General features: G+C 37.2%; 1 protein-coding gene across 1 annotated transcript; it reads left to right on the plus strand.

Annotated features, from left to right (window-relative positions):
* The first annotated feature begins 903 nt into the window (after positions 1 to 903).
* LOC101411657 (olfactory receptor 5AN1-like) lies at positions 904 to 1,842 on the plus strand. Its single transcript, XM_004448263.1, has one exon. The coding sequence runs from the start codon at positions 904 to 906 to the stop codon at positions 1,840 to 1,842; it is 939 nt and encodes a 312-aa protein (XP_004448320.1).
* The last annotated feature ends 11,969 nt before the right edge of the window (positions 1,843 to 13,811 follow it).

Below are 13,811 nucleotides of genomic sequence, written 5' to 3' on the forward strand. Positions count from 1 at the left end.
CTGTGAGCTGAGCACTTGCATCATTTCCTCATAAAACTCTCCCATAACCTTGTAGTTCAGGGTCTTTTGTTGGTCTCACTGTACTTTGAGTAAATCTGAGTTTAGTGTGCTCAAGTCATTGTTCTTAAAGCAAGAGAGTATTAGAACACAAACTCCAAAATATAAACCACTAGTGACAGTACTGTGCTCTTCTTCAAAAGGCAAAATGACCTAACATTGTGACAATAGTATGGGCCAATATTGATCTGTGCATACCTCTTTGGAATGCAGTATAAGACTTCAGTAGAGGAATGATCCATTGACTTATTGGACATACTATACCTCTGCCCTAACAAAAAAGAATCAGCATTAAAGTGCTGTTTATTCTGAGATATTTAAGATGTTGTATTAAGTCACTAGTATTTGGGTTGATTCCAGCTTTTAAATATTTGAAAAATTGTCGTAAAGAGGGAATTTAATACTTCTTAAGAGAAGAGAATTTTAAAGCATATTGATGACAATCTAGAACATGTCTATTTCAAATATTTTCTAGGAAAATACATGCACTTATAATTTTATTATGAAATAGCAGTTATATGATGAATTCTCAGACGTCTTTTAAAACTTTCTTTAAGTAATGATGTCACAGCATTTCCCAACAGTATATATTTTTAAGCTCCCACTCAATATTTTAAGTTTCTCTATTAATTCTTATGAGACCACATGAATTAATTCGGAACATGAAGAACTGACTAACTGCGTCTTGACTACTTGATTGTTTTCACCTGAAGAGGAGCAATCTATTTCTTTTGAAGAGATTAATGGTGAAAAGACAGGCACATATGAAAATGATAATGATATCATTTTACCTGGCTCAGCAATGTATTCCTTTGTCACCTTTCTGATTTTAGAAGCACTGAGTCAATGACTGGAGGAGAAAATATTACAGATATCACCCACTTCATCCTCTTGGGATTCTCAGATTTTCCCGGAATCTTAGGAGTGCTCTTTGTTATATTCTTGTTCATCTACCTCATGACCATAATCTGGAACCTCTGCCTCATTGTCTTAATAAGGATGGATTCCCACCTCCACACACCCATGTACTTCTTCCTCATCAACCTGTCCTTCATAGATATCTGCTATGTTACATCCACAGTCCCAGAGATGCTCTTCCATTTCTTCCAGAAGCAGCAAACAATCACCTCCTTGGGTTGCCCTGTCCAGTACTTCATCTTTTCAACTATGGGACTCAGTGAGTCTTGTCTCCTGGCAGCAATGGCTTATGACCGATATGCTGACATTTGTAAACCACTGCTCTATTCATCCATTATGTCACCCAGCCTGTGTATTCAAATGGCACTGGGAGCCTATATGGCTGGACTCTCTGGTTCTTTATCCCAGTTATGTGGCTTGCTTCAGCTTCGCTTCTGTGGACCTAATGTTATCAACCACTTTTTCAGTGACATGCCCCAATTGTTAATCTTGTTGTGCACCGACACTTTCCTCATCCAAGTCATGACTGGTATATTAGCGATGCTATTTGGGACAACAAATGCTCTAGTTATCCTGATATCCTATGTCTATATTGTTATCTCGATTATGAAGATCACTTCAGCTAAAGGCAGGTCCAAGGCTTTCAACACCTGTGCATCTCATCTGACTGCTGTTTCCCTTTTCTATACATCATCTATGTTTGTTTATTTCAGTTCCAGCTCTGGTGGTTTCCCTGACTTTGATAGATTTGCTTCAGTATTTTACACTGTGGTGATTCCCATGTTGAATCCTTTGATCTACAGCCTAAGGAACAGGGAGATCAAAAGTGCTTTGAAGAAGTTTCAAAAGAAGGGATGGCAGTTCTAATGTCACATGCTCTGATACTCGTGAAAAATTTGGCTGGTAAGAGTCAATCACCATAAGCCACAATATGTGCACATGAATGGAAATTAGTAAAATTAATAGTGTGCATGGATGAAAGAGGCTTCATTTGGTACAAATAATATTCCCGTATTGTCCTTGAGTGAGAATGAGTGTAGCTTGAAGCACTGAGTTTTAGTGTCGTTTACTTTTGCAATAATAATTAGTTAATAATCTATGAAATGAAAACCTAAAATTTTTCTCCAGATTTGAATTCACTTGTTTCAATCCAGACCATGCTATTCAGTAGCTGTGTGATTCTGGGCACCTTTAAGTGCTTCAATTTCCTCACCCTATTAAAAGGGGAATAATATTATATCTACTTCTGTTGTTTAGGATGATTAAATGAATTGATATTATTAAGGATCCTGAATAGTGTCCTTTGCACTTAAGAAGCAGTATATGTCTTTTTGTATTCGTACAAATATTTTAAAGTGCATATATTAAGCTATGTTCTCTTGTTATATCAATTTCGCAGGTGACTGAGGTCAGAGGTATTTAGAAATTTGCCCAAATTACATTGCTAGTAAATGAATGAGTCAAGCTTTGTAATGAAGAACATAGGTATCAAAGCCTCCCTTACTAATGATCTCTTAATATACAAGTGTGGTATAAATAAAATATAGCAATAAATATAAGATGCAGTCATTTCTAAATTCAACAGTATCTTTATTTTGAAAAGAAAAAGGTAAAGTTATGAAGCTATCAATTAAGGGAACTGCAAGAAGAATAGAAATACAAAGTAAAAGGAAAATAGGAATAATAAAAAGCAGATCTATATTGGAAAAGAGAAGAAAAAATTGATAACCATATTTTACAAGACATGTCTTCATACAAATAGATAAATAGAAGTACTAATTGCATATATTTGAAAAATCAGAGAATATGGAAACTTAGATAAAAGACTGAGGATGGGAAATATTTTAAAAATTAAAAGAATGCCTGCATGATAATAATAAATACTTAAGACATAAATGGAAGAAACATATAATAATTTTATGGAAATATTAATAACATTGATTTAACAACTAGAAAACAAAAGTGGATGAATAATCAGAAGATAAAAGTTGATACTCTCAAATGCATATCTGCAAATAAGGCTTTTGATCTAAGTGACTTCTGTAGTTTTAGGGGCAGTTTATGTCAATATGACGAAAATATTTTCAAACATTGAAAGGCATTAACAGCTATCAGTGTATTTTAAATTTGCTTTCTTTTATCCAGAAGATTGTTCTCTTTTACAGATCATGAGAATTAAAAGGGTTGGGGAGTTCAGGAACCACCAGTCTGGCTAAACCTATCAAATCAAATCAATTCTGGATTTAATTTACAAATTCAGACTTGTTGATCATTTAATTTATTTTTGATATTATAATGACTATCACTCTAGTACCAAAATTATAATTATTACCCCAAATAGTTATAGAACAATTTGTTCCTCATTACTTGAGATTGGGTGAAAGTTAAAATCATATATAAAATACCCTAAATGTTTGCTTTTATAGCAAGATAAAATAAGCAATTAAAAACAAGAAAGGTTATTTATTCCTTGAAGCCATTGTGGATTAATTACCATAATTTGGCCTTAAATAGATAAAATTTAAAGAAATAAATCAAACACAGAAGAGGCAGTCAAACACATCTAACACATTCTTAATTCAAAAGTATATTTTCGAATGCCAAAAATTGTTGCAGTGAACTCTAGGATATTAAAATAGTACCTTATAATGCCATTGTAAATGACCAGATCAACTGTACAAAGTGATAATGGAAAAATATCTCTGTAATAAAAAATAATTTTTATTTAAAATTCTCTTGTCAAGAACCTCAGTTCAGAACCATGTGTTCATTTACATCCTGGTTTTATATTTACTAGCTTCATTCTAAGGGTGGTAGCAGGTTCATTGCAGTTGTTCTACAAGGTATTTATATACAAGACAATGTTCAGAGGAAGAAGAGAGATCATCTCTACTTGTGGGTCTTTAATATAAAGAGGAAATATTTTCCAGATACTGTTATCTCCTTCCTTCCCCAGCAGAATTCCATACAACTGTTAGTGGCCAAAACAGGGCCTCATGTTTTTCCTAAACCAGTCACTGGAAAAGCAAGCATGAATGTCTTTAGAATAAAGTTCTCCTGAAATAGAACCACTATGTCAAATTTGAATTAAATTTCAAATTTCATGGAAAAACTGGCAAGCATAAATTATCACTCTGACATTATATCGTATAATCTTATGTGTACTAATAAAATTTCTCTCTTATGCAAAAGAAGGTAGGATTGTTTTCATCTTAAGAAATTTTTTAGGAGAAAATTAATCCACATGGCCAGAGGGAGGAAGCCCATAGATGACATGCACACTGAGGTTCATAGTTATTTATCTAGCAACTGTAAGCTAAGGAAGTAGCTTGCCAATGGTCATCTCACCAACAACATGATATTTAGCTGGCATATGTTAGGTAAAAAGATTCCATCTGGCTCTCAGATACAGCTGTGATGTTTTTGATGACCCTAATCTAGAAGAGGTGGTTCAGTGCAACCACGAGTCCAAACTTACCTCCAAGTCATTTCATGTATTCTGTTATAAACTGTTATACTACATTTTCAGTACTTTCTGTTTAGAAACATTATTATTATTATTTTGCCACCAAAAGGCAGAGCAGGTATTCTTTCTCCATTATAAAACACTTTCAGTCAGTATAGCTTTCAGACCTTGAAGGCTCTAGAATTGTTTTCCATAATAACTGCTATGCTCTTTAGTACTTCAAGAGAATATAATGCATAAACTTTCCTATTTATCATTCAAATTAATTTTATTTTAATATTAATACTTGGCTAATACACCATTATGCTTTCCTATCATTTTTTCCCTGTTAATATTCAATGCATGTTCTTTTTTTGTCTTTATTTTTTTAATATTACATTTAAAAATATGAGATCTCCATATACCCCCCACACACCTCACCCCACTCCTTCCCCCATAACAACAATCTCCTCCATCATCATGAGGCACTCATTGCATTTGGTGAATACACCTATGAGCATCACTGCACCTCATGGTCAATGGTCCACTTCAGTCCACACTCTCCCATGTTCCACCCAGTGGGCCATGGGAGGACCTACAATGTCTGAAAACTGTCCTTACAGCATTACCCAGGGCAACTCCAAGTCCCGAAAATACCTCCACATCTCATCTCTTCCTCCCATTCCCTACCACGAGCAGCCACCATGGCCACTTTCTCCACACCAGTGCAGCATTTTCTTTGATTACTAATCACAATAGTTCATGAATAGAGTATCAGTAAGTCCACTCTAATCCATACTCTAATCCTCCATCCTGTGGACCTTTGGAAATGGTTGTGTCCCCCCACATCTGTAACAAGAAGGGACTTAGATTCCACATGGATGCTGGATGCAATCCTCCTGCTTTCAGTTGTAGGCACTCATGGCTCCTAGGTGTGGTGGTTGACCATCTTCAACTCCATGTTAGCTGAGTGGGTAAGTCCAATAAACCAGAGTGTAGGCGCTGAAGTCTGTTGAGGCTCAGGGCCTGGCTATCACATGGTCAGTCCAGAGATTCAGGTCCCCTGGGTATATATTAAACCCCAGCACCAACTACATTCTGGTAAAAGTAACAGGAGAGGCTTGTGAAAAAAGACCACATCTGAGTCCAGCTCCATCACACAGAAACACACACTCCAAATTAGGGCCAACTGACATGGCACTGAACTCCATCTGCCATGACCATAGAACCTGTGTGTCTCTTTAGCCCTCAGAAGAACCAATACCCAGGGTTGTATCTACTTTATCTGTCTCTGAGACTCTGCTGAGGTGTGTAAAAGGGCAACCCCTGAAATAACTTCCCAGCTCATTTTGGAGACTCATAGCCATATAAACTCATTTGTCCTTTCCATTTCCCCGTTACTTTAGGTCAAACAGCATTTTTAACTCCTGTTATTATATGTAGACAGGGATATTCTGCTGTTCCACATTGAACCTTTAATTCAAGGTCATTTTCTAGTTACGTCAACAGCTGGTACTTGGTAGTGATCCCTTGGTGCCAGGGAGGCTCTTTCCTGGGTGTCATGTCCCACGCTGGGGGGGAAGGCATTGCATTTACATGCTGAGTTTGGCTTTGAGACTGGCCACATTTGAGCAACACGGAGGCTGTCAGGAGGGGAATCTTAGGCACAGTGCTGCTCTAGGCCTTGTTCTTATTTCAGGTGTATAGGCTCACAAGCATAGTCATTAGTATCAGGGGCTCCCTGTTGGACCCTCATTCCTTCCTGGTCCTTGCCATTGCACCTGGGGGACTGCTACTGCTCCCCTAGGGACCACGACAGAGCCCCCTCCCACCAGGGACCCAGTACCCCCCCAGCTATTGTTTTTTAAATGTTTCCACTATGAGTATATCCAAACATTTCCATGCATCCTGGACACATGCCCTGTATAACTCCCTGTCAACAATAAGTCCTCTGTCAATAATATCCCATACCAATATTCCTCCACTGCCCTTGTTGAACCACTCTTTGATCCAAAACTTCCTGAAAAGTGAAGCCCAATATAATGTCAGGTTCACTTACTAGTAAAATGGAATATAGCGATGAGTTTAAAGGTTAGATATAGAATACATATTGATTTGGAAAAATTCTACATCCTATCTTTTTCTTTTCTCTTTTCCTAATTATTGAGCTTCTCTTCACAGTTAATCATATATATAATGTACAGTACTCCCACATATCCATTATAAAACCTTTTCCCTTCCACAGCGATGATCCTTTAACTTATCGATATCATATTTACTGAAACTGATGTATAGATATCAAGACAATAGCTTTCAAACAAGGTAACATTTGTGTTTACATTGTGGTTTATACTTTAGGCTATACAGTTTTCTAAATTTTTTAGTTATCCTATGCTTTACATTATGGTTTACATTATTAGTCTGTTGTCCCCTATATGTTTTTGGTGTAATATTACATGTTTTATATCCATTCTTGTGTACTCTTGTGAAACACTTCTTTTGCCCTCACATTTACTTTGGTTCCATCTATTCAATATCTATTTCCCCCTCCCCTTGGGGCCCACAGTGACAATCAATCTTCATTCCGGAAAGAACTAACACCAATCCTACTGAAAATCTTCAAAAAAATCGAAACAAAAAGAACATTACCTTCTCTTTCTATGATGCGAACATTACCCTAGTACCAAAGCCAAACAAAGCCACCACAAGAAAGGAAAATTACACACAAACTTCTCTAAAGAACCTAGAGGGAAAAATCTGGAACAAAATACTTGCTTACCGTATTCAACAACACATTAAATGAATTATACACCACGACCAAGTGGGATTCATTCCGGGTATGCAAGGATGATTCAACATAAGAAAATCAATCAATGAGATACACCATACAAACAGATTGAAGGGAAAAAATCACATGATTATATCTATAGATGCAGAAAAGTCATGTGACAAAATACAGCACACTTTCTTGATAAAAACAATGCAAAATATTGGAATACAAGGAAATTTTTTGAACATGATAAAGAGTATGTATGAAAAACCCACAGCCAACATCGTTTAAAATGGTGAAATGCTAAATTCCTTCCCTCTAAGATCAGCAACAAGACAAGGATGCCCACTCTCTCCCCTTCTATTTAACATTGTCTTAGAAGTACTTGTCCAAGCACTGAGGCAAGAACCAGATATAAAAGGCATTTAGATTGGAAAGGAAGAAGTCAAAATTTCATTATTTGCAGATGACATGATCCTATATATAGAAAACCCTGAGAGGTCTACAACAAAACTTCTAGAACTCAAATGAGTTTAGTCGAGTCGCAGGCTATAAGATCAATGCGCAAAAATCAGTAGCATTTCTGAACACCAATAATGAGCAAGATCAGGAGGAAATCAAGAAACAAATACCATTCACAATAGTAAATAAAAAAATCAAATATTTAGGAATAAATTTAACCAAAGATGTAAAAAACTTATACACCGAGAACTATACAAGACTGTTCAAGGAAATCAAAGAAGACATAAATAAATGGAAGAATGTTCCCTGTTCATGGATAGGAAGACTAAATATTATTAAGATGTCTATCCTACCAAAACCGATCTACACATTCAATGCAATCCCAATAAAAATCAACACAGCCTTCTTTAAGGAACTAGAAAAACTAACTATGAAATTTGTTTGGATAGGAAAGAGGCCCCGAATAGCCAAAGACCTATTGAAAAAGAAAAATGAAATTGGAGAAATCACACTACCTGACTTCAAAACATACTACAAAGCTACAGTAGTGAAAACAGCATGGTATTGGCATAAGGAGAGACACACAGACCAATGGAATCGAATTGAAAGTTCTGATATAGAACCTCATATATATAGCCATATAATATTTGATAAAGCCACCAAACCCTCTCAACTGGGAGAGAATGGCCTCTTCAACAAATGGTGCCTGGAGAACTGGATAGCCATATGTAGAAGAATGAAAGAGGATTACCATCTCACCTCTTATACAAAGATCACTCAAGATGGATCAAAGACCTAAATATAAGAGCTAAGACCATAAAGACCTTGGAAAGCAGTGTAGGGAAACATCTACAAGACGTTGTAATAGGAAACCGCTTCATGAACATCACACAAAAAGCACGAGCAGCAAAAGAACAAAGAGATAAATGGGATTTCTTCAAAACTAAGGCCTTCTGCACCTCAAAGGAGTTTGTCAAGAAAGTAGAAAGGGAACCTACACAATGGGAGAAAATATTTGGCAACCATTTATCTGATAAGATACTTATAACTTCCATATATAAAGAACTCAAATACCTTGAAAATAAAAAGATAAACAACCCATTTTAAAAATGGGAAAAAGATTTAAACAAACACTTCTCCAAAGAAGAAATACAAATGGCTAAGAAGCACATGAAAAAATGCTCCAAATCTCTAGCTATCAGGGAAATGCAAATCAAAACTACAATGAGATACCATCTTACTCCCATAAGATTGGCAGCTATGAAAAAAACAGAAGAATACAAATGCTGGATAGGATGTGAAGAAATGGGAACACTCATCCTCTGCTGGTGAGAATGCAGAAGGATCCAACCATTCTGGAGGATAGTTTGGCGGTTTCTCAAAAAACTAGCCATAGATTTGCCGTATGACCCAGCAATACCACTGCTGGCTATATACACAGCAGAACTGAAAACAAGGACACAAACCGATATATGCACACCAATGTTCGTAGCAGTATTGTTCACTATCGCCAAAAGTTGGAATCAACACAAATGCCCATCAACAGAGGAGTGGATCAATAAAATGTGGTATATACATACAATGGAACACTACTCGGCTTTAAGAACAAATACACTACAAACACAAGTGATAACATGGATGAATCTTGGGAACCTTATGTTGAGTGAAGCAACCCAGGCATTGAAGGACAATTACTACATGACCTCAATGATATGAAATAAGCAAGCTGCCTCAGAGAGCTAGAGACTGGAAGATAGGCTTACAGGAAATCGGGGGGTAGAGGAAGGATGTAAACTGACATCTACATGGGTGAAATCTATGATAAGCTGGCTGTAAGTATGTGCACAAGGAAGAGATAAAATGGGGGCATAGGGTTACCTTTGGGTGGGGCTTTGCGGGTTTGAGGGGGGCTGGGGATGGACGGATGGGTAATATTGTCCAAGAAATTGGGGGGAGGGTGGGGCAACATACGAACATAGGAGATTGTCAGGTGTTGGTTGAAAGTAAAATGCTGAGAAAACCATATCAGAATGTAATTAGGAAAGTTACCTGTTTAAGATACTCAAAGGGGATAACCTGACGCAAGACAGACTCCTGGGGAATATCTGAATGCTCTTTTTGCCAGAGTGGGTTATACCATTGGGTAGAGACCCATATAATGAGAGTGAAGGTAGACCCACATCCTGGGGCGGACTAATGCCATCAAATAGAAGGAACTGTATATCTCAAGAGAAAGGGTGGCTCCCACAGCATTAGGGTAGTTGGGCAAGTCAAGCCCTCAACACTGTTGCAGGTATCTCTGTACTTGAACCTATAGTTGTTGCTTGATTTGGTAGGTGTACCTCCAAGAGACTTGAATCACTGGGCCCTGTTGGGCCCTGAGCCGAGCAGAGTTGCAACACCTACTCTCCAACTAACAAGTATGGAAAACCACAGCCAGGAACTGAGAGTGTCTACAACTGCCAGCAAGAGAGTCCTATCCATCAGTCATATGGGACTGAATCCCCCTCTCAATTAGTGGTGGATTGTTCATCACCATCCTAGAATCCTCAGGATTGGGAAATAAAATGTGAACTAGAGTGGACCTTCTGGTATTCTACTACAGACTTATTGTGATTCTAGTAATGGAAGAAATTATATCATTGATGTGGAGACAGTGACCACTGGAGGTGCTGAAGGCAAGGAAAAGGACAAAGAGGTATAATATGTGGGCAATTTCAGGACTTGGAATTGTCCTAAGTGATATTGCAATGACAGATATGGGTCATTATATATATGGCTATAACCTACGGAATGGAGTGGGAGAGAGTGTAAACTATGATGTAAATTATAATCCATGATTAGTGTCAGTGTGCCAAAATGATTCCATAAATTGCAAAGAATGTATCACACTAATGAAAGAAGTTAATGTGGGGAAGAGTGGGAGGTATGGGGAGTGGGACGTAAGGGAATCCCTTTCATTTTTTTATGTAACATTATATGTAATCTAAGTATCTTTTAAAAATAAATAAAATATACATTAAATAAAATAGAAGTAGATTCTTCAGCTCAAGTCAGGCCTTCAGATAACTTTAGGCCTTGCCAATATCTGTACTCCAACCTTATGAGGTTCATAAACTTGAACCACTCAGCATATACTAATTATCTGATTCTAAAGAAAAGTCTAATAATCTTATTTTTCATTAAATTATTTATATTCACAAAAGAAACCCCGTCAAGAATTGCTTCTCTTTTTGTACACCTGGGGAGAGAAGGTAGTGATATGGAATAGAGGGTCATGGAAGGATTCCTTCTTGTTTTCTGTTTTGGGAAATATGAATCTTATTTATCTTTAAATTTCCTACTCTGCCAATTCTTGCTCTTTTAATTTTTTTTTTACAGTCTTTTTCTAGGCTAATATATCTTTTCCTACCTTTACTCCTTTAAATTCAAGCAGCTGGAGCCCTGGGAGTAAGAAGGGAGCCATTTATATTTTTCCTTCCTACTCCAAGCATCTGTTAGGCCTCTCTGAACATGATCCACTAGATAGAATCCAATCTACAAATAAAAGATTGGTCCAACAGAAGAGAGTGGGGATGCCATCCACTGTAGAGTGTCTAACTTAGAATTGCTGGGAGTGTGCTTATTTTGGTATCTTTCCCAGATAAGTCTTTCAGAGTGCTCCTCTGCTGTCATGATATAATTTATTTTATAGATAGCAAGTTTGTAAATGAACCTCTCTATTGGCCCCATAATTTGTCCTTTGGGAACAAAGAAGCAGGGTGAAAGGAAGGATCTCTGTTATCAAAATCTCTCAGAAACTTAAGAGTCTGAAGGAGATTTTGGAGGCAAAGCAAGGGACCAATTAATGGGATTGGTCTCTCCTCTAGCACCCAGGAGGATATAACTTACAATATGCATGGTTTTTTTTTTTGTTTTTTGTTTTTGTCTTTATTTATTTGTTTAATGTTACATTAAAAAAATATGAGGTCCCCATATATGCCCAGCTGCCTCACCCCACTCCTCACCCCATAACAACAACCTCCCCCATCATCCTGAGACATTCCTTGCACTTGGTGAATACATCTCTGAGCACCGCTGCATCTCATGGTCAGTGGTCCACACCATAGCCCACACTCTCCCACAGTCCACCCAGTGGGCCAGGGTAGGACATATAATGTCCAGTTACTGTCCCTCCTGCATGGCTTTAATGTATTTTCTTCTTTGCCGTGGCCTCTATTCTCAAGCCCTCTCTTAGATGGGAAGGGGAAGCCTTGCAAGTATTTAAGCCTGTCTTCTTCCAGAGCTGGGATATTTCTGAAGGAGGTTGGGGGACTCAAATATTGTGAACAACACCCTGTGTGTTGATCTCAAGGAACTGATGCAATGGGACCCTCTAAGAATTCAGAAGTTGAAGTATTTGATAGCTGTTTCTGAATACCTGAGTATACCATGAAGAAAATTTTGTTGGGTCATAGGAGAGGAAAGCTTTCTTGAACTCTTAGGAGAGTCATTTTGGGGCTCTGCTCTAAGGAATATCTAGGGCCTCAGACACAGGCAGATTTTCACAGATTTATGAGTAACTCAGTATCATTGTTCTTGGAATGTAAATGGATCCCTTCCAATTTGGAGCTCTTAACATGAAAACAACCTGTAGAAAGAAGATCTAAGTATTAGTCTGTGTGAGTACACTTTAGCATAAAGTAGGTGGCTGGAAAATCTCTGACTTATTTAATTAATTTAAAAGTAAGTGGAGAATAGAGGAGATTCAGAAGATACAGTGCAGGTTATTGTCGAGGGGCCTATCTAAACTTATTTGTTTTATTAAAAGAGTCATACTTGAAGAGTCCACAGGGTACACAGTGTTTGTGTGAGTGTAGTAAACCTAGGCAGAGTGAATTCAGTGCAGTTCTTCAATAGCATGGTAAGTTTTAGCAGAGGTAAGGAACCCACCGGACAAGAATGTAATGCTTGTTCTTCTGAGATTAATCTTATACTTATGGTTCCTAGAAAATAAAGATCTTTAGATTTTGTATCTTTTATATTCTACATATACTGGCACTTTTTCAAAACCACTAAACCCATGAGAACTAGACAGATAATATGAGAAAGTACTACTGCTCAAATATCTTAAAGAAAAGGAGCAATTTCAAGGGGCCACTTTTTTCATTTTCTCTTTCCATTTCCTTTTTTTTCTAATTTGCTAAAAATGGTCAGTAGAAGGTAGAATGTATTATGCCAAGAATAGTTGGAGAAAAAACGGAAGGAAGAGTGTTAAAATAAATTGTATCCCCAAATAAGTTTTATCCATAAGAAAAAAAAGGAAAACACACACACACACACACACACACACAAAGCAAGCAAGCAACATAGAAGTACCTGATATATAGGAGGCAGCAGAAAATATGCTTTGATTAGAAATGATAGCATTTTGGGTCGCCAAGAAATTCACTGTGCCAGTACTAAGATTCCGAGAAGCTCAATAATAGCATCACTTGTTTAACATGGTTCTTTGGATAACGTAGGTTTTATTGTGGTCGTTTGATCTCTGAGGCATCTGTGTCAGAAGTTTTGCAAAGGTTACTATCTAAAGGCTGGGATTTGCAAAATCATTTTAATATTTCCTCATTTCTTCTTTTTGAAAGAAGTCTAAATTCTTCTCCACTTGTCTCATTTCCTGTGCAAATAGTTCATGTTACAGCTTTTCTGCTCATTACCTTAACAAAACAATGTCTTTTTGAAGTGATATGGTGATTGCTTTGTTGACAGAGTGCTCAACTACAATGTCATTGCTTTGTCTGTTTACACCAGTATGCTTCTGAAATAGGCTGTGCTATTCTAGAGATCACTCTATGAACATTCTGACAAAGAATATGCAAGTATCATCCCAAATCACTATCTTCCTGCCCATTTCCAGCTAAGGATCTCCCACAGGATTTTATCTGTTTCCCTCATGCCATAAAGCATATCTTTTCATGTGTTATGCTTTTGGAACCAGGTGGCTGGGAAATATTTGGGTTGATGGAAGTCATTTTAGGTGGCGAATGTTGACAAATTCATGTATTTCTAGACATATTTTGTTCCTTATATGCCACAATATTTCTCTAGGAATCTCCAAGACTTCTGCTTTGACCCTTTTACACAACTCAAAGATAACCTTTGACTGCCATGTTGTAACTT

This window comes from Dasypus novemcinctus, chromosome 10 (genome assembly GCF_030445035.2).
Source record: "Dasypus novemcinctus isolate mDasNov1 chromosome 10, mDasNov1.1.hap2, whole genome shotgun sequence".
NCBI classification, from domain to species: domain Eukaryota; kingdom Metazoa; phylum Chordata; class Mammalia; order Cingulata; family Dasypodidae; genus Dasypus; species Dasypus novemcinctus.

Bases quoted from the DNA above. Each gene is read 5' to 3' on its own strand.
- LOC101411657 (XM_004448263.1), top strand. From the start codon at position 904: ATGACTGGAGGAGAAAATATTACAGATATCACCCACTTCATCCTCTTG.